This window comes from Pygocentrus nattereri, chromosome 22 (assembly GCF_015220715.1).
Source record: "Pygocentrus nattereri isolate fPygNat1 chromosome 22, fPygNat1.pri, whole genome shotgun sequence".
Taxonomy (NCBI): domain Eukaryota; kingdom Metazoa; phylum Chordata; class Actinopteri; order Characiformes; family Serrasalmidae; genus Pygocentrus; species Pygocentrus nattereri.
Genome location: NC_051232.1, coordinates 18,374,814 through 18,395,647, shown reverse-complemented (window position 1 = coordinate 18,395,647; position 20,834 = coordinate 18,374,814). Strand labels below are relative to the sequence as shown.

At 39.9% G+C, this 20,834-nt stretch overlaps 2 protein-coding genes and 1 non-coding gene across 8 annotated transcripts in view; 1 reads left to right on the top strand and 2 right to left on the bottom strand.

Annotated features, from left to right (window-relative positions):
* Window positions 1-21: 21 nt before the first annotated feature.
* On the top strand, window positions 22-95 carry trnai-aau. The gene has a single exon. It is a non-coding gene; the product is annotated as a tRNA-Ile (tRNA).
* Window positions 96-1,425: 1,330 nt separating this feature from the next.
* Window positions 1,426-14,124, bottom strand: exosc9 (exosome component 9). Its single transcript, XM_017709341.2, has 12 exons — window positions 13,915-14,124; window positions 13,079-13,173; window positions 12,733-12,852; window positions 11,488-11,590; window positions 8,988-9,125; window positions 6,478-6,560; window positions 5,522-5,654; window positions 4,240-4,328; window positions 3,797-3,943; window positions 3,101-3,234; window positions 1,675-1,738; window positions 1,426-1,546 (listed from the first exon to the last, which is right to left on the bottom strand). The coding sequence occupies exons 1-12, from the start codon at window positions 13,978-13,980 to the stop codon at window positions 1,516-1,518; spliced, it is 1,203 nt and encodes a 400-aa protein (XP_017564830.2). The 5' UTR covers window positions 13,981-14,124; the 3' UTR covers window positions 1,426-1,515.
* A 2,295-nt stretch (window positions 14,125-16,419) lies between these two features.
* Window positions 16,420-20,834, bottom strand: part of limch1a (LIM and calponin homology domains 1a) — a 96,755-nt gene continuing 92,340 nt past the window's right edge. For all 6 annotated transcript variants that reach the window (XM_017709404.2, XM_017709406.2, XM_017709408.2 and 3 more), the window contains one exon: window positions 16,420-18,872. In XM_017709404.2, coding sequence (XP_017564893.1) covers window positions 18,847-18,872 — 26 coding nt within the window. In that variant the 3' untranslated portion in view covers window positions 16,420-18,846. The remainder of the gene's footprint in view (window positions 18,873-20,834) is intronic.

Below are 20,834 nucleotides of genomic sequence, written 5' to 3'. Positions count from 1 at the left end.
TTCCGGCTACCCGGTATGTCTGGCCGGTTAGCTCAGTTGGTTAGAGCGTGGTGCTAATAACGCCAAGGTCGCGGGTTCGATCCCCGTACGGGCCAACATGTTTTCTTCATGGTCGTTTAGATTTAGGGTTCAAACACATTTTTATGAATTCCTTAAGTACAAATATCTGTTGCTTTGTGCATGGTGTTTTCTGCCTGCCTTGCTTGCGTGATTTTCTTCACAGTTCATTATTCAGAGGGGAGTGATAACTCCTTGCATACTCATACATTCACTGGCCAAAAGTGTGTGGACACCTCTCCTACTCAAGTTACTGAGTTCATGCGTTTCTACCACTCAAAAGTATAAACGAAGGCAATTCAGGGTGGCTGTTCTAGAGGAACTTGGTCATGTTACTCCGTTCCAAATTTCTGAGTTCAGATGTTTCAACTACTCATTGCTAACGGGTGTACAAATTCAAGCACACAGTCATGTGGTCTTCTTAGAGAAACATCAGCAGTAGAATGGGTTTCTTTGAATGTGGTACTGTCATATGATCACAGAATGGCACCTTGGACACAAGTTCATGAGATCTCAGCCCTGGGAGCGACAGGGCAACAACAGCTTCCGACCAAACATTGGAGTGTGTAAAAGCCACCTATGCTCTGTTGCATCACTCACTGCAGAGCTCTGAACCACCTCTGAAAACATCAGCACAAGAACTGTGAGTTGGGAGCTTCATGAAATAGGTTTTCATGGTTGAGCAGCTGCTTGCACTTCACTATCTGGCAGTCTGATGGACACATCTGGGTTAACAGCTGCCAGAACAAAACCTACCTGCATACTGACATCAGTAAAGTTTGGTGGACGAGGGATAATGGTCTGGGGTTGTGTTTCAGGGTTTGGGCTCCACCCTGTTGTTCCAGTGAAGGGTAATGTCAAAGCATACGAAGACATTTTAGACAATAATATGCTTACAACATTTTCCCAATATGTTGGCAACAGTTTGGGGAAGGCCCTTTTCTGTTGCAGCATGACTGATCATCAGCTGTACTGCTTTGCAATTGGTCACACATCTACCTTTACATGCCCATTTAGTTTAGATGAAGAGTACACCAAAAAGAGGAACAGCATCCATCAATCATCACTGCCTATGCTGATGGATGCTGCATATGCTATAAAGTCTAACTGCAGTCCTATAAGTCACTCAGTACTTAACCTACATCTGTACTCCTACTCAAGCTGTTTCTTGCAAAGATATCATTACTTGACATTATTTCACAAAAATAAAACACATACTTGAGTAGGTGTTTAGAACATTTCACCCACCCCTACTAGAAATAATGGGTCAGCACTTGTTTAGATCAGGACTGATTAACAATTTTATCTCTATAGCAACAACACACAATGCGGATTACGCAAAGTTTTTTCCAACTACAAGACCACCACTTTAGTAAGTAAGGAAAAAATATATTTATTGACAAAGACCAGGTTGTTCAGAGTATGCTTGCATCAATCACTCAATCTTCCTTTTCCTCTTCAGTTTTTGGGCCGCCTGCTTTTGGATTTCCTTTGAAAGAAATGTGAACAAATACTACACGTAAGACTTTGTAATCTCCAAAGAGATCCTACTGATATAATGCAAAAAAACAACAACAACAACAACAACCACAACAACAACAACATGAGTATACACACTGCGCTTCTGGCTTAAGAATCACCACTTCCTCTTCTTCACTGTCTGAGATTACCATCACTTCATCTGTAAAACAAGAAAACCCACAGATACACTAAGAAACTGAAAGAGTAGGGCCAGTGTTACACAGTGAAACTACCATGCAAGTTAGCTGCATGTTGTAAGCTGTTTTCAACATTTCTAAGCAACTTGACTTACACAAAGCAGTTAAAGTTGCAGGAAACACATTGTTACTCCACTGGTTAGCTAAATTGACTTTTTTTATGCATCACTAAACAAAGTCATGTACAAGGTGTTATTTAACACTGCAATATTTTTTTGCACATTTGTATCATTTTTCTAGCTGTTGTCATCTTTATGCCTTACTTATCCTTTTCTGGAGGACTACAAGTCTATCAAAGATCGTCAATCCATCTCCTCTTCTGGAATAAATGGTGAAACGTATTGTGAATAATTTATTATTTCGTCATCGCAAAGAGTTTGCCCTCAGTGTAAAACTAAAAGGCATCAAGAGAGGAGAAAAGGAATGATCTAGCCATGTAGGTTCACAATAACACCAAGAAAAAGTGGAATTAACAGTGGCACAAGCAGCTGTTTCCAGATGTGACCTTCAAAAACTAGCTTGTATTCTTCGCTTAGGTAGCTGACAAACCAAAATAACACCATTCGAACTTGCATAAATTGGTTCAGGGGGATCTCTTTCTGAACCACCCTAAAAACATCAGTATTATTATTTTGTCCGTTGAACTTGTGAAATCAGTCATTTGAAACTCTTTTTATTTAATTTGATAATGTGACATGTAATTAGTGCTTTGACTGACTTCTTCATGAAACTCTTGCACACGTTGCAGCCGAGTTTCAAAGGAGTTGTATTGCGCAACACTAATGAAACTTGGCTCATGTAAGCTTCAAGTTTTCAAAGTGAAATATTCATGCAACGATAGTTGCTTGAACACTACATCAAACCAAATTGAATTTTTATGGCGAAAAACCTCCTCCAATTCATTTCGAACTCGCCGTAACAGTTGTGACCAACTCATCTTTGTGAAGAAGAGTTTCATGAAATAACCAATAAAAATGTGAACAGTGCGTCATATGATCACATCAAACGACATACGTACAAAATAGACAAAAAATAAAACAGGAGATGGTTTATTGGACAGCTGAAAAGGAGACACTGAATTGATGAAAACACTGTCAATATGTAACTTACACCTCATGGATGACAAGAACCTCAAAGTGAATAAAAAAATATTCTTGTGGAGTAATTGTGTAGCGTCCATCCAACTTTGTTTGAACCATTTCGTGTGATTGTCAGATTCCATAGAAATTTTGTTGCATGCAGCTCACATTAAACTAATTGTACGATAGTTTCATGAGTAAAGCCAGCACAGCCGACACACACACACACACACACACACACAGTACCTTTCTTCTTCTCCTTTCCATCCATCCCGCCTTGAAACTCCTCTTCCGCATCCTCTTCCTCTAGGCCCCAGGTGTTCTGGAGCCCCTCACCCACCTGCCCAGTTCCCGTGGCAACAATAACAGGCGAATGCACACTGATCGAGAGTTAAGACTCACTAAAACAAGTGTGAAATGGTCCACCACTCAGAGCATGCAACAGATGGAACTGCACGTTTGAAGAGTTTCCTTGTAACAACTGCCCATTAGACTGCTTCAGTTTTCTTTACAATTTGTGAAAAATGAGATATGACTGCAAATTATTTGAGCTGCAAATTCTAAAGATTCTATCTAATATACACATCTTCAAACTCTATAAATATAAGAAAAGCTGTGTTTTAATTTAATGTTTTAATCATAGTTATTCTTTTTCTGTGAAACAGACAACTGACCATCACATCTATATGTGCCTGTTTAACATTCTATTCCAAAACCATAAGTATTAATTTACACCTGTTAGCAATGAGTGTTTCAGCCACACTAACTCGATAATTGGGAAGGTGTCCGCATACTTTTGGCCATAAAGTGTAGCTTCCGAGATTCAAATTTACGTTTTCTGTATTCGAATGTACATACTTTTCTGTGAAATTTGTAGTGCACACTACGACAAAAGGCAAAGTGTCTTGGTAAGCCATTTTAGAAGTAAACTCTGAAAGATACGCTTCAGAGGGAGCTTCTGCTTCTCTGACAATTTCATCAGCCGTCTCTTCAATATCCTTCATCTCCACTGGAGCCTGTTCTCTTTTCAGAGCTGTGATTCGCTCCTTAGGTATAGATTCAGCAAAGCCGAACTTGCCACCCTCTTTCCTAAAACCCGAATCGTTCCAAAAAAAAAAAAAGAAAGAAAATTATTTTTGGGAGGTGCAATATTACAATATAAAAAAAACCAATAAAAAAAATAACAATATTTCAGTACAGTTCAAGTATACAGACCATTCTGTGCCAGTCTGAATCAGTACATTTCTCTACAATTCATCATATCACATCAAACCACTCTGAATGACTGACCAACCAAAAATGCAGAAAACCAGCTGAATATATTTATTTATATTTAGCCAAATTGAAATATCAATCAATATGACATACCAACAAAAACAACTTACCTGACTTGTCGGTCGTTTTCCAAGGCTTTGTTGATGAGCTCAGTGATTTCAGACACTTTCACACTTGCTATTTTACTGCATCGAATGACCTGAACGCAGACACACAAATAAGCATGTTTGTACTGCTTTTCTTTTAAAGACAGTATTTTAGATTCCATGCTTATTCAAACATCTGTCACATAAATACCTCACAACAATTTATCATGTATTTACTTATTTTAATTAATTAATTTATTTTTTATTAAATAAGCAACTCACCATTTATATGTAAAGCATGTGGATATAACTCACTCATACACATTTGGCAGCCTGAAGTTTGTAGACATTTGCTAAGCTCTCACAGCAGTTTTGACAGTTCATGGCAATCAACATGTTCTACATCAATTTCAGATTCAAACTAAATAGCATCTGTCTTTGTCTTTTTGCCAGCAATGAAACGTGGCTCTTTTTTAATGTTTGGGTAATGTTATCTTAATTCAGATTTTTAAAAATTCAAAACTATATATGTAGGTTGAACAATCCCACGAATAAATCGAAAATGAACATGGTTCACGTAAATGGCCAATTTCACTGAAAGGCAACTTGTTTGCATGTGTACTACAAATATGTAGACACCACTTCTAATTAGTGAGTTCAAGCATTTCAGCAACACCCATTGCTAATAGGTGTATAAATTCAACACAAAGCCATGTAATCCATGTACAGAAAACACTGGCAGTAGAATAGGAAGTACCAAAGAGCTCAGTGATGTTTTAAACATGGCCCTGTCATATGTCTGCCCTGCTATGTTATGAAATGGAAGCATTTGGATCAACAACACCTCAGCCATAAAGCTGTAGACCACACAAATTCAAGGTTATATCACTCACTACAGAGTTCCAACTGCAACATTTGCACAAGACCTGTGTGGCAGGAGTTTCATGAAAGGGGTTTCCAGGGGTTTCTGTACTTTAACCACATTGTATATGTTTATTCACAAAATGGCTTTGAGATCCTGGTGGGGCTGCATTTTAAATTCACTGAGTTGCCAGTTGTACCTTAACTCACCACACACTACTATGTTGTTGTCAGTACTGTGCTGAGAATGAAGCCACTATCCGAATAATAACTGTTCAGTGGTGGTTCTACAGCAAGCCCTTTCCACTGATTAATGAGTACACCTGTACGGTAGGTGTTTCTGATAAAATAGATAGAACTTGCCAATGGACAATGTACCTAATAAACTAGCAGCTGGGGGTATGTAATCAAAATGTGATGTCAGATAAACATGCTGTTTACACACCTGGTCTTTCAGCAGCATGATGCCTCCGCTGGACTGAACAGAGCATATCTCTCTATGTTTGTTCATGGCTATGACCAATAGCCCGTCCATGACAAGCTCCTCTTTTTCACAGGGATCCACCAGCAAATAAGTGCTACGGGGGGGAAGAGAGAGCAAAAGAGAGAGCGAGAGAGAGAGAGCGAGAGAGAGACAGAGCGAGAGAGAGAGAGAGCGAGAGCAAAAGAGAGAGAGAGAGCGAGCAAAAGAGAGAGAGAGAGAGAGAGAGAGAGAGAGAGCGCAAAAGAGAGAGAGAGAGCGCAAAAGAGAGAGAGAGCAAAAGAGAGAGAGCGAGACAGAGCGAGACAGAGCAAGAGAGAGACAGAGCGAGAGAGAGAACGTGTGTGAGAGAGAGAGAGAGAGAGAGAGAGAGAGAGAGAGAGAGAGAGAGAGAGAGAGAGAGAGAGAGAGAGAGAGAGAGAGAGAGAGGCAGCCATGTTTACAAGTTACACAAGAAATAAAGATATGAAAGTATCTCTGAGGCAGTACCCCTCCTGTCACTGGGATGGTACCCTCAAGGTTACATCTCAGTACCTTTAGTCAGGGAATATAATTGTATTATAATGCATTGAAATTGTGTTTTCTAATTTGTACTCCACACACCCCTTCTCGTCTCCAGTCTTTTTATTTTACTGTTCTGTTTTAAATATTAAGTTATGAAAAGATACCGATATGAACTTTTCACTTTTCGTGTGTGTGTGTGTGTGTGTGTGTGTGTGTGAAATGCTGTCACCATTGTTTTGTTGTCGACATTATTGCTAACATAGCATAACTTTCAGCCCTAGAGTGAATCAGAGCTCTGTTTAAATGCAAGTGTATACAACACCATACTAACTCAAACTAACACACTGCTTTGGCAAAAAAAAAATCCTACTTAAACTTGCTGACTGTAGATTTAAAGGTATAGAATTTGTTCTTACCCCTGCTGGAAGAAAGCGAAGCTCACACAAATAGGCATGTGGTAAATACTCAGCGGAACAGGATCCCTCTCTTCTGGGCTGAACTAAACACAGAGCATCGGATGTTTAATTCGCATGACAAAGCACGTCAAATATCATTTCAATATACAGCTTAGCAGGAGTTTTGAATTAAAAAGGTCATTTTAAGAGATTCTGAAAACAAAGTTGATGGCAAGAAATAACCTGTGTTAAACAGCTCTGGAATCATGCTCTGTACTTAAGATTCAAGTCAGTCGCCAACCAGATCAGCAGTTTAAGTTGTCAGCGTTAGAACCACAAAAACATTACATTCGTGGGGGTATGAACAATGGTGAAGAAAAGGAAAAGATGAAGAGAAAAGCATTAGGATAAAGGCATGCTTAACGTTACACAATGTTGTGCTTGTTTTGGCTTGTAGTTGGCAAGAAGTCGATCTGGGGTCTGCCTAACAAAGCAGGTTCAACTTAGACAGGCTCTGAGTTTTCACAGTTTAGGGTCTATTTTTATTCAATTTTATTCAAATTATGGTTTATATTTATTTGTTAAACCTGGCAAATAAACAGTTACTGCAAATTTTAGTGCAGAGTTAGTTTGTTCTCTGTAGAGTATGTCAACTTACTGTCACTTAGAAAATCAGCAAAACATGTCATTTGACCAGGGGTGCTTACACTTTTGCATTTAGGTTAGCGAGCTAGCTAATAAGCTAAAGCAGAAGGATGCTTAAATGCATTGGAAGGTTTGTTTGACCTCTAAACAAACCTTCTTAACCATTGGCAGCAGCTATGCGGCAACCTTCCACATTAGGGTGGTAGAACAGAGGTGAGTATAGCTGTACATTGATAATCCCAGGTTTAATGGACTCTCTTGGAGGTTAAATGACAACATTCTATTTTTTGTTAAACGTGTTCTTAAGCAAAATGTCCAAAGAAATGGCTCTTTTCCACGGCAGGTCAACTGGTTCTGACCACAGAGGGTAACTGTTCCAGTGGCGCACAGCTTGGACGACGTAGCTGTTCGCTGATTGGCTCTATGTTTATATCGGTATTGGGCCACAGAATTTCAAACCCAAAAGCATTCAAATAAATTCACTTTGCTCAAATAAATGAAAGCAGTGCACAATTTTAAATTCAACATTCATTAAACATCAAAGCTTTAATTTAAAAGCTATCTAAAAACAAACAGTGCTGCCTAATAGCTGGTTAGCGTTAACTTGGCTAGCTAAACTAAAAAAAGCTTTACTGACACATTTAGATGATAATGACCCGTAAGTGAGAAAGTCGGGTGGTTGATGTTAGAGGGACAGAAAGCTGAAATTAAGGTCTTCTCTGGTATCTGAAGCTGGAGCCTCCTAGCTCAGCTAAGGCTAGCAGCTCTTCCTTCCTAGCTATCTTAGCTAAAGAAATCCAGACACACCAGCGCACGTTCAATTCGACTAACTGCCCTGCTACCCCAAGTATAGATGACAAAAGCTTATAATAGTGAGAGCAAAGTCCAGTGATCAGTGTTGGAGTGACAGAAAGCCAGAATTGGGCCTGTTCTGTTAGAGCTTTAATCTGTAGCCTGCTAGGCTAAGCTAACATGCACGCAAGGTGCATCCCACTGCAGTAAGGGCTCGGTTCTAGCTAAAAAACACCTGTTTAGAGGATAAGGATTCATATCTGAGAGCACAAATTCGAATGGCTGGTGTTGAAGTGACACAAAGTTAAATGATAGAATTGTTCTCTGGTGCTTTGGGTTGTACCCTGCCAGACGACGCTAATGCTAATGTTTTACCAGCTACAGGTAAAACCCACCGCAGTACAGTCTGTTTCAGTAACAGACGCCCAGATAATACCCGTTTAGAGGATTAGCCTGTTAGCAGTTAGCCATTCATTTGTTTTCATGGGTATTTCCTGGTTCTGATTTAGCACTACAACTGATGGAAACAGAAACTGTAACTGGTGTCATGAGTCTGGACCAGAGCGTAACAGCCCAGAACTGTTCATACCCATGTAGTCTTGGTGTGTGTGGATAGTGTTGTTACCCAAGAACAAATCCCAAATAAGAAAACACTGCCGAATGTCAGAATCTTCATTAAAGCTGTGTAAGTGGGTTTTAAGAAGAAATACCTTCTAAAGATCGGTTGGTGAATGAGGCTCCATGTTATCCCAAAGATTGATTAAAATACTTGGTTTCTTGAATTAAACTATAAAAGTGCATTTCCTGAAGAAAATGCAGAATGATTTCACAGCTAAAGCGGTGGTTGCTATGGTATTCCAGGTGTTTGGTAAGGCAATGCTAGGTGTTGCTATAGTATCTCAGGTGGTTGCTATGGTGTTTCTAACAAAACAAAAACAAAAAAACAAAAGAAAAATGAAATGAAGAAGAGTAAAAATTTAATAACACTAGTATAGCACATTACTTAGCACTGCATGATCACTAAAGATGAGCTACAGCCCAAACCAACAAATGAAATACTGCAGTTCTTGCTGTAACCGACTACCACTACTCACCACAGTGATGTCTCTGCCCTGGATGGCCACGTCAGGCCGTCTGAAGTGGCACAGAGCGGAAATGGCAGCGATGCTCGCTGCATCCATCAAGTTGCCATCATGATTCAGTACATGAACATCTACCCGGATCTGCCACACCTGCCAATCAGATCACCAACACTGAAGTTAAGTGACTGCGTGTCAGCATTTATTTACTCAAACTAGCAACGGACGCCCTTTAGAGAGCCGCGATGATCAGTCAAAGTTGAGGAGTCATTTGATTTCCTGATGCATCCATTACCTATAAACAAATATGCTCAATAACCAGTCTCTACCTAATAAGTAACATAAGCAGCTGCATCCCTTGCAACCAGCAGGGGCCCACCAAACAACTTTGGGTGTATAATTGTACCATTATGTTGTTTATTCAGATGGGATTTTTTTTTCTGTAGGGAGGTGGGGTAATGCCAGTTCACCTCAGGATGTCTAATGTTTATTACTGATTCACATGGGATGAGAAATCTCCGGTAAAGAGATGGGAGTGGCCACTCAATTTACGTGCCACATTCACTCAAAAAAAATTATTTACTCTCCAAAAAAAAAACCACTAATAATTTAGCCATTATTTCACTCACCTTGTGAGAATTCACTACATAAAATCAACGTTTCCAGTAATTTTAAAAATGCTTTGAGTTGTACACGTGAGACAAGACAGTAAATACTGTGTTAATTTAATTGACGATATCTGCCTATTATTATTATTATTATTAATAATATTATTATTATAACACCTGGGACACCAAAATATACCTGCTGAAAACTGAAACAAGTAGCTGGCAAATAAGAAGCTGACTTCCTATTTGTCAGAGAATCTAAGTACATGCTTATTTGAGTGTCACCATACTTAAGAAATTCCTTTTCAATGGAATATGTTAGCATCATACCAACATGTCGATTTGTATTGTATTTTAATATAATCCAATTTCATTTACATGACTTGTTTTACAGAAGGTAAAAAGGCAACAAAACTTTTACTGATTCTGCAACACACAGTCAGCAAAAAACACTGGCATGGCGCATTTGGAAGGGACTAAAATCACTGAGAAACGCCGGTAACAATTATATTACCCCACCTCATTATGTAAAACTAATCCCACCCAAATAGGGCTTGAGTCAGGGGGAAAAACAACTGGTACATCAAATCTGGAACCAAAAACCCAGGGAAAATAAAGATAAGAAGAGAAGGAGGAAAAGAAGAAAAAGCTCGGCTTGTAGTTGGACAACAAGGAGTCGATCTGAGTCTGTCTAACGAAGCCCGTTCAGACAGGTTTTCTGAGCTTTCAAGATTCATCTTAACAAAATTAGCCACAGTTACCTTGTTTTAAAATGGATAACATTTTTTTCTGTTAATCCAGGTTTAGACACTCAGGTTGCAATTAATTCTCATGAGTGCACACGAAAGCATGACATTTAAGACAAACAGCCACTCACAAAACAGACGGATGAAATTGTCAAAAAAGGAAAAAATGCATCCAACCTAAATATACAGAAAGCATTTATAACGATACAAAACAACACTGTCTCCACTGCCAGGATTAGCTCTAACTAAGTCAGCTGGGTAAGCAAAAAACACTGCGTTGTGAGACTGACGTTTTGAACTGTAACTTATTCAAACCTCAAATGTATCAACAATACATAATTTAGCCTTTTTTGAACTTATCTAATTTAGACAGCTCGTGGTAGTCACTGTTATTAGTTAATTTTACAGTACATTAGCTACCAAGATGGGGATCCACCTCAAAATATTATAATGTTAATTTTATGCACATGGTAATTCTGGCAGATTGTAATACAGTAGAGAAAAGGTAGGGGGCGATACGGCTTCTATTCTTTCATTGATAGTATTCTGACTAATGCTGGTGCTGCGATGGGGCAAAGTAAGAGGAAAGAGCAGAAGGCGTAATTGTTAGATTGGTCAATTAACTGAATAAAAATCCACACCTTACAAAGCAATATAAGCTTTTGGTCCATCTAAAAAAATACCAAATATAAAGAAATATCTGAAGCAGCAAATACTGCTGTCACTGAATTTCATTTCCTTTTGTTATCTGACTGAACTGGTACAGCGTAAGTACTGTTACAACAACCATACTGTCTATGGTTTAAACAGATAAGAACCTCTAACCAAAGCATCAGGTGCAAGTTCGCTGTTTTCTGATGGAGTACAGAGATCAGATATTTCATGGTTCTTCAATAGTAGAATATGCAACATTAAGGAGAAGCTCATTTGCATATCAAAAATCTACAATAACAATTTACCATTTGATTAAACTATTCCAGCATTCAAAAATTCCTCATTTGACTTGCTCCCAGTAAAACTCACTACGCTGTGCATTAGTTTGTCCAAAGATTCACAAAACAGTACAGCAAGTAATGTATTGTTCATGATGCCAAATGGACATGTCAAATACAAACGGACAAACCTTTTATAAAATCATAGCATATTAATTGAGCGTGGTACCTTTTCTCCTGAGACAACACATAGAGACTCTGTGTCTATGCATTTGGAGTTCCTCAGACATCTTTCCAGTTGTCGGTTCAGTGTCACCAACAACTCAGACTGCCTAGGACATACAGAAGAAAGATATTAGAAGAAAGCCAACTCCAACTTTATAGGGGATTTTATTTTACATTTCTACATGATTCAACTGTTGTGAGTGGTTTGATGTGAACTGATTCACTGTGAAGAAACTTAGCAACTCTTTCTCCTATTCACAATTCAAAATGACCAGTGAACCTACGTGTCTTCCCTGTTTAACATGTAATGTAGAGGGTAAAAAAGTGGTAAAGTCTGAAAAATACGTTTTCTTTGGAGACTACTTAGTCTTGCAACACATTGCCTGTATTTCTATCCACCACTATGGCTTAAAAAAAACTTTATAGAGCTAAATCTCATCACAAAACTATCATAAAATAACATGTAAAGCAACAGACAGTGCCTAAACACCAATTTCATATCATAACTGTCTGTGAGGTTTCTTTTAAATGCATCTTCAAAAGTTCTGAATAAATTGGTAGTTGAGTAAACAAAGCCATTCACAGAGGTTCACATTTGTGAAATGGCTCATTATAAAGAAACTTACTGACTCAGGTGTCTTTACAGTGGTGATGTTAGGAAACAAAGGCTGCAATGTCTACAATATGAACATAGCCATTTTATTTACTATCTCAAATCACCAGTAAACTTACAGAGGTCTTCTGACTTTATATATGTAATGTTCATAATGGTACACTTGGTAAATCACTTTTGGGACTATTGCGCCTTACAAAGTCCTGCACGTACCTTTTCCACCATTAGTGCATTAAAAAACAGGCCTAAACCTTGGATCTCAAAACAATGCATCAGGCATGAGGCAGGGTATTCATAACTATATAATGTAATATCTTTCTGTGAGCTTTCAGGCATTAAACTCTTCAGCTGTCCGGTTCCTATCACAACCACTGTGATCAATTCAACTCGGTATATCTCTCTAGAACAGAGTTATTGTACACTGTGCAGAAACTTTGAAAAGTCAATAGCATTGATCTTTAAAGTCTTCAGACGTCTAATTTAATTATGCAGGGTTTTTTTTAATGCAGAATTTTTCTTTTAGCACATTAACAGACACCCAAACATGCATGTATAAGACATGCCTGCAACAACAAAACGAACCGGACTGACACCGACTGTTTTCTACTCCTTTTCCATCACGTCAGGAGAACCAACCTGCTGGGCTGAAAGCCAGGCGACGCCATGGAAGAAAGCTCCAGATTAAAGAACATGATGCCCTCTGTGGGCCGTGAATCTTTGGGTGGGACCAGCTCACAAGACACCTGTGCCAACACCCTTCGGAGACAAACAGATACAGTCAGATACACAGAGAAAGACAAGCACACCAACACTCAGCACAAGCTAAACAATGCAACAACACTAGGGCTGCAAAAAGCTTCAGTAGGGACGTCAGAGTAAGGAGTAAGGTTAAGGCTGGAGACTTTAGACGGCTAAATCTCTGGGGTGGTTCTGGACTGTATGGTGAGAATAAGCAACTGCTTGTGGTGGAACTACAACTTACCTTGTTTTCCCAAGACAGACCGTACAGCAACCATAATCTGTGCCAAACGTGATTTTTATATTGCGGTAGTCGTATGCCTGTCTTCCATCCAAGCGCTAAGAACAACAGAGAAAGGGAAGTTAGTTTTTGGTGCCTTGTGCCTTCCCACAAAACAGACCTTTGGACACAACTAAATTTGACTAGGGGTTTATATATAGTGTGGATTATCTAGGTGAAAATAAGTTAACACATCTTCTACCCCTTAAATGTTACATGCTTCTGCAAATTTCAAAGCAAAATTTCTATTTATGTGCAGAGCTTATAATACTGGAAAAATAAAATGTCAAATGAGCCAAATCTTTTCCACAGGCCACATTTCTAATGTTTTGGGGTTTTTTCTCTATATATGTTAAAACCAGCAAAACAAAAACAATAACTATGCATCATTGTGTGTGCAAGTGTGTTGTTCGTAGAGGATGTGTACAAAAACCCGAACATGTGATCTGACCTGGCTGCAGCTACGTCAGCTACATGTAGAGACACACGAGGCCTCGTGTTGTGGACGCAGGGTTTTCCCTGAATGACTCTTCTACCCAAGTATTACAGCTACAGCGCTACAGAGACGGCGGTTAGTGTCCACGGTGTTATTACACATCCTTTCTGTGAGGGTTAACAGAATCCGGTGAGGCAGGTGGGGTAGCTAAGTTTCCTGCTCGGTGTGACAGTATTTTAGCGAAAAGGGCGACATCCATAAGCGTGTAGTTCACTAATAGTGTCAACAGTACCCTGCGCTCAGGCAACGGCCGCTAAAGCTCGTCTTAAAGGCTCGACAGTAACACAGGAAGTCAGTCACTTACCTTTTTCTCTTCGATGGCTTTTAGGAGAAAGAGTCGCTCGCAGTTTGACAACGGCGTTTCCCTCATCTTTACCCGCCTGGTCGCAGTAAACACCCGCTTCTGAAGCCCTTCGGTCGCGCTGTTCCGCCGAGCGCCGTGTGATGACGTAGGCCCAGCGAGAGCGAGACGGTGGAGCGCGGCGACCGCGAGTCTGTGTGAGCGGACCGGAGCTCGCAGCGCCGCGGCGAAGCAGTGACCACTGTGCGCGTGATCAGAGCCGGCCCTGACCAATGTGGTGCCCCCTGCATCATCAATCATCGGGTTTATCCACTCACACAGACGCTGCAAAGCTTTATGGTTTTGAGTTTCTTTTATTTTAGCACGAAAACAACAGTAAAGCAGTAAAATCAGTATTAAAGAAAGAAATAAAAAGTAAATGAATTATAAATATAACCGTACAACAATAAATAAATATAAAGGTGTTGCACAAAAAAATTTTAAACTATTTTACATAATGTAGAGAACAACTTTCTGCTTATTGTAGAGTCTCTAATCAAGGAGGATTAAGACCTGCTTATTTAGTGAAAATGGCGGGGGGGTCTTTTCAAATTTCTTTAATGAGTTTAGGGACGGGGGTAACTGATCACTTGCTAGCTAGTTACTATTTTTCTTCAGGGAACTTTTACTGTACAACATACATAATTCACCATATTATATTACTCTGTTTTTTCGCCGCCTTTCTTCCTCCGCATTTCTCCTTTTTCTGCCCTGGGCACCAGAGGACTTCTGCCTTTCAGATTCTTTACGGGGAGAAGTCACTCACTCTGTCTTTTGTCTTTTTCCTCACAGAGAAACAGTAACGAGGTGCGCAGAGCGCGCGGGGGCGGGAGTGGGGGCGCGCGGGTGATAGGTATTGTGTGTTGTTATTATAATAATTATTCATTTGACTAATATTATTAAACAATGAAGTTATGATTATGTGGACTTTGCTTGTTTTCATATTTATTATTTGTTCATTTGTAAAAAAAAAAAAAAAAAAAAACATGCACGCGAGCGCCCCCCCCCCCCCGGACAGACGGCGCTCCTAGCATTTGCCTATATCGCCTAATGGAAGGGCCGGCCCTGCGTGTGATTCTTATTATTATGTGCGTGTGATTCTTTAATCTTTATGGTGTTTTCCTAAAATAAAACGCAGAGTCTTGAAAGTGAGAGGGTGCGAATAACCGTGCGGCTTCTGTTTCCACTTCTACGGGTGGCGTTACCCCAGTACTGACTGCCTGGACGCCGAGCTGTAGGCTACGGAGCCCCGGTGGGGACATCCTGTAGAAAAAGGAAAAAAAAGCGTGGCCACGATTTAATAAGGCGTGGGAACGAGATAATTTAGTCTCCCCGCGATACGGGGAGATGTCTTTTTCCTCACAGTAACGTAAAAGATGCGTAAAAGATTTTTCTCCCCATAAAGATGTGTTAATAAGGTGTGGCCGCGACTTGGTAAGCTGCAATCTCGTTCCCACGCCTTACCAAGTCGTGGCCACGACTTAGTCGTCTGGTTCTCGCACCTTACTAAGTCGTGGCCATGCATTAGGATGACGTTCCCACGCGTTAATAAGGTGTGGCCATGCATTATTTTGATTTATACAGGATGTCATCAGCGGGGCTCCGTAATAAGCTCATATAACTAAACTTGCATTTATGTAACCGTTACCTCGGACTCACGGCAAACGAAACTGCAAAGAAGACAGCGATTAATATGGAGCCCCGCTGGTGATGTGTGGCCACGCCTTATTAATGCGTGGGAACGAGATCCTAACACGTGGTCACGATTTAGTAAGGCGTGGGAATAGATGATTAAGTTGTGGCCATGAGTTGGTAAGCCATTATCTAGATCCCACGCTTTTACTAAGTCATGGCCATGATTTAATCATCTCGTTCCAACGCCTCACTAAGTTGTGGCCACGCATTATTTTATTTATACAGGATGTCACCAGCGGGGCTCCGTATTAATATATTTATTTAGCACAAAATGGACCCCCGAGACCAGGTTTTTAGTGTCTAGGTACTTGCTAAGCTTTGCATTCAATAGCTGTATTAAAAGTGCCTGACACAAAAAAATCCACCCTGAAGAAGATGTAGCTGTTTAAAAGCCCCTCCCACCTTCAAGATACATCATCAGAAGGGGTCTTCAAACGGGAAAATCTCACAGTAGAGCTGTGGTCACCAACCTTCTTCCTGGAGATCTACTGTCCTGCATAGTTTAGTTCCAACCTAGCTTGCTCCCCCTCCTCACCTGACACTACTGTATCTGATCCAACCAATCAAGAACGTCTGAAGACGTTTATTAGCTGGAGCAGGAATGGCAGAACTCCATAATGTTCCACCAGGGTTGGTGACCACAGGTCTACTGTGGCATCCTGTAGAGGCAAACAAGCATGTTTACAACAGTTACATTTTCTATTGAACAGCTAAATCATCACACAGATCCTTTTATCTGTTGACATATCAAACAAACACGCCCCACACCAAACGCGCATTTAAAATAGTTTATTTATAAACATACACTTGCTATAAAACCCACTGCATTACAAGGGTTGCCAGGTTTTTCTATTCATCCTTAAGGTGATAAAATAAATACAGAGCTTTAACACATGGGCCATTATTCCTCTGAGTAACAAAACTTTCGGCTACATTATCCTGCTCCGCTTCATTATTCTTACATCTTAATTAGAGATTAGCCTACGCAGTTAAGACGGACAACACAGACTGCTGCATGTGGAAACCTCAATCTATCCATTTCCTTCAGGTTTTTTTTTTAAAAACGGATTTGGGTTTTTAAAACATTTTCGAGAGCATGCTGAGCCCTGCTGTGGCATAAAACATCATTCAAACGATTACGAGTTTTGTTATGCAGCTTGAAAGGTTCGTGAATAGAAAGACAATGGTAGAAATTGAGAAGTTTGTGCATATTTCTTTTACCATTTGCAAAGGAAAAAAAATAAAAACAAGACGAAATAGCTCTGGACGTTGCATACAGAACACAGCCACACAGCCTTTCCTCCAAAGGTGCAATCATTCTTAAGGCACAACATAGCAATGTATATGATTGACAGCTGTTTGGAACAACAGAACAGGAAAACGTCTGTAAAGGAAAACATTTCCAAAACTAAGACAACAGCCTAAATTTTTTTTCTTCTTCCCCAAATGGCCACTAAAATGAAAAATTACAATGTAAAGAATGACCAAATGGAAATGTAGTCATCCACTACTTAAGTGAGACCTCAAAACGTCATGCATTTTAAACCGCAAGCTAGGCTAATATGTGATCACAAATGAGAACAAAAAAACACAAAATGAGAAGGAAGAATACTCAAAATGGGTTAACACAGCAATTAACTTAAAACCACACAAGTTTTTTTTTTCTCTTTTTTTTAAACCATAATGAAAGATGTCCAGTCGCTCCCTTCAGAACCGGCCCTTTGCAGAGTCATGCAGCATATAGCGCCTACTATTAAGGCTGTAAGATAAAATAAAGTTTGCCTCACTGAAGGCTATAATCCCACTCGTCTTCCAGCAGAAATCAAACCAAATGTCGCAGGATGTCTGTAGGCAGGCCGGGAATATTAACAATAATAACAGGCTCAATGACTTCCTAAGGTTCAAAGCTAACGGGTGAAGGGATAACCATTGCTTATTACGCTTATCTTTCATTTCTGTTATACAGTCATTTGAATATCAAGGGTGTTTCCCCCCAAAGTAGCAAACATTTTTTTCAGTTTACAGTTTTACGCATGCCGTTTTTGTGAAATGTGGTTCCTAAACTGACCTCCCATAGGCTTCCACAGAGCATTGATAGCACCCCAAGATCACTCCCTCTCAGAAACTCACAGGCAGAATGCTAGCTATCAATAGGTACTAGGTAACAATAAAAACAATACCAAGTACATTCCAGCAATGGCTCAAACTTGAAATGAAAAATGGTTATTTTATGTTTTACGTTCTGGGTGATTGAGCAGTAAAGCTTGATTTGGTCAAAGATCCATGTGGTTTTCTTGTTTGGAGTCAGAAGTACTCTCAAAGGTATTTGCTGACACCAAAGTTCAAAGGCATCAGTATTTTTCCTGGCCTGCTTTTTTATTGTCTATTTTTCACATCCATAAAGAATCACAGAAACGACCACAGCCTGGACAGCTGTGTTTTTTGTTTGTACACATACATCATTACATTTGAAGACAGAATTCAAATAGACATTTCTGTTTCAGAACAGCTAAGGAACAGCTTTGCTCCTTGAAAAATACAGATAACCCGATACAAGATTATTTTAAACCCTTAACTGGATTCCCTTCTATGCCCAGCCCTATGGAAGTCTAAAAGAGGTCATTTTTGTGCTACGTATTACTTTAAAAGCACACATTTCACCAAAAACACAATTAAAACTAAAAACAAATTGTGTGAAACTGGAAAATGTGGGATTCTTTTGGAGAAAATGTTAAAATTGTCCTTCAATAACTGCTGAATATCATGGATAGAAGATCCAAAAGTGCAAAACTGCTGAGATAACTAAATGATACCTCTACTTTTTGTGCAACTTGATCAATATTGAGGTTAGTTATTATTTTAGGGGAACCTTTCTCGTTCAAAACGCGGGTCGGTATCATTATTGCTAATTTATCTAGGCTGTCCAATGGAAAGCTCCACGTTGTACAACAAGTTAATGTGAGGTTTAATACTTGTTACCACGATGTACCCTCATGCGCCTAATGGTCAGAATGACATATTTCCAGATTAATATTAAAGCCCAGAAGAATCATCGAACGCTCCATAGAGTTCCAGTTTAATCCTTTTGAGTCACAGGGCGATTTGTGTGTTGTGCTTTATGGAAATCGCTCCAGAAGTGAAACATCAACTCATGTCTTCTCTGCTGGAATGGTCCAGGCTTCGGTATACTTGGCAAAGGCGTCACAAGGTGGTTGGCTGGCCAGCAGCTGTGGGAAAAGACAAGCTTTGTAAGGCAGTGTACACATGCAGAATGCCTCTGAATTTGTCTAAAGTATTGGTCACCAAACAACCCTGATTTGTTACACCTGATCCAACTAATAAATCTTTTCACTGTATTAAACGTGGGTTAGAACTGAACTCTGCAGGTAGGTAGGTGAGCTACAGTAATAAGGATAATTATGGCCCCGTTTTTACTTGGCATTAAAATATGAATGTTGTCTATTAATGCACTGAAAGACAAGTTTAACTCCATGTGTTCAGATCTCACTAATGTACAGTGGTCAGATCTGTGAGTAAATCAGAGTTGGCTTGTATTATTCCACAACTTCATGCACTTTTCCAATTTCGAATCATCCATCTAACAACTGCTAAATGTTTAACAGTAGTGCTAGTTAGGAGAGAGAAACTGCGTTACAGACCCAAACAGTGGCACACATTGCGTTTCAGGTTTGACTCTGCAACACTGGTGTTGAGTTCAGGCACTTGTGTTGAGTTCAGGCACTTGTGTTGAGTTCAGTCACTGGTGTTGAGTTCAGTCACTGGTGTTGAGTTCAGTCACTGGTGTTAAATTCAGTCACTGGTGTTAAATTCAGTCACTGGTGTTAAATTCAGTCACTGGTGTTGAGTTCAGGCACTTGTGTTGAGTTCAGGCACTTGTGTTGAGTTCAGGCACTTGTGTTGAGTTCAGTTACTGGTGTTGAGTTCAGTCACTGGTGTTAAATTCAGTCACTGGTGTTAAATTCAGTCACTTGTGTTGAGTTCAGTCAGTGGTGTTGAGTTCAGTCAGTGGTGTTAAGTTCAGTCAGTGGTGTTGAGTTCAGTCACTGGTGTTAAATTCAGTCACTTGTGTTGAGTTCAGTCACTGGTGTTGAGTTCAGTCACTGGTGTTGAGTTCAGTCACTGGTGTTGAGTTCAGGCACTTGTGTTGAGTTCAGGCACTTGTGTTGAGTTCAGTCACTGGTGTTAAATTCAGTCACTGGTGTTAAATTCAGTCACTTGTGTTGAGTTCAGTCAGTGGTGTTGAGTTCAGTCACTGGTGTTGAGTTCAGTCACTGGTGTTAAGTTCAGTCAGTGGTGTTGAGTTCAGTCACTGGTGTTGTTCAGTCACTGGTGTTAAATTCAGTCACTTGTGTTGAGTTCAGTCACTGGTGTTGAGTTCAGTCACTTGTGTTAAATTCAGTCACTTGTGTTAAATTCAGTCACTTGTGTTGAGTTCAGTCACTGGTGTTGAGTTCAGTCACTGGTGTTGAGTTCAGGCACTTATGTTGAATTCGGTCACTGGTGTTGAGTTCAGTCACTTGTGTTGAGTTCAGTCACTGGTGTTAAATTCAGTCACTGGTGTTAAATTCAGTCACTTGTGTTGAGTTCAGTCAGTGGTGTTGAGTTCAGTCACTGGTGTTGAGTTCAGTCACTGGTGTTAAGTTCAGTCAGTGGTGTTGAGTTCAGTCACTGGTGTTGTTCAGTCACTGGTGTTAAATTCAGTCACTTGTGTTGAGTTCAGTCACTGGTGTTGAGTTCAGTCACTTGTGTTAAATTCAGTCACTTGTGTTAAATTCAGTCACTTGTGTTGAGTTCAGTCACTGGTGTTGAGTTCAGTCACTGGTGTTGAGTTCAGGCACTTATGTTGAATTCGGTCACTGGTGTTGAGTTCAGTCACTGGTGTTGAGTTCAGTCACTTGTGTTAAATTCAGTCACTTGTGTTGAGTTCAGGCACTTATGTTGAATTCGGTCAGTGGTGTTGAGTTCAGTCACTGGTGTTGAGTTCAGTCACTGGTGTTGAGTTCAGTCACTTGTGTTGAGTTCAGTCACTTGTGTTGAGTTCAGTCACTGGTGTTGGATTGAGAGAAACCCAAAACATGCGGTATCTGGAATGTGTGTTGGCTAAGCTAATGATAGCTTAATTAGCAGGTCAACAGCACAAGCTTGGTTCCAGCTAACTGATGCTAAAA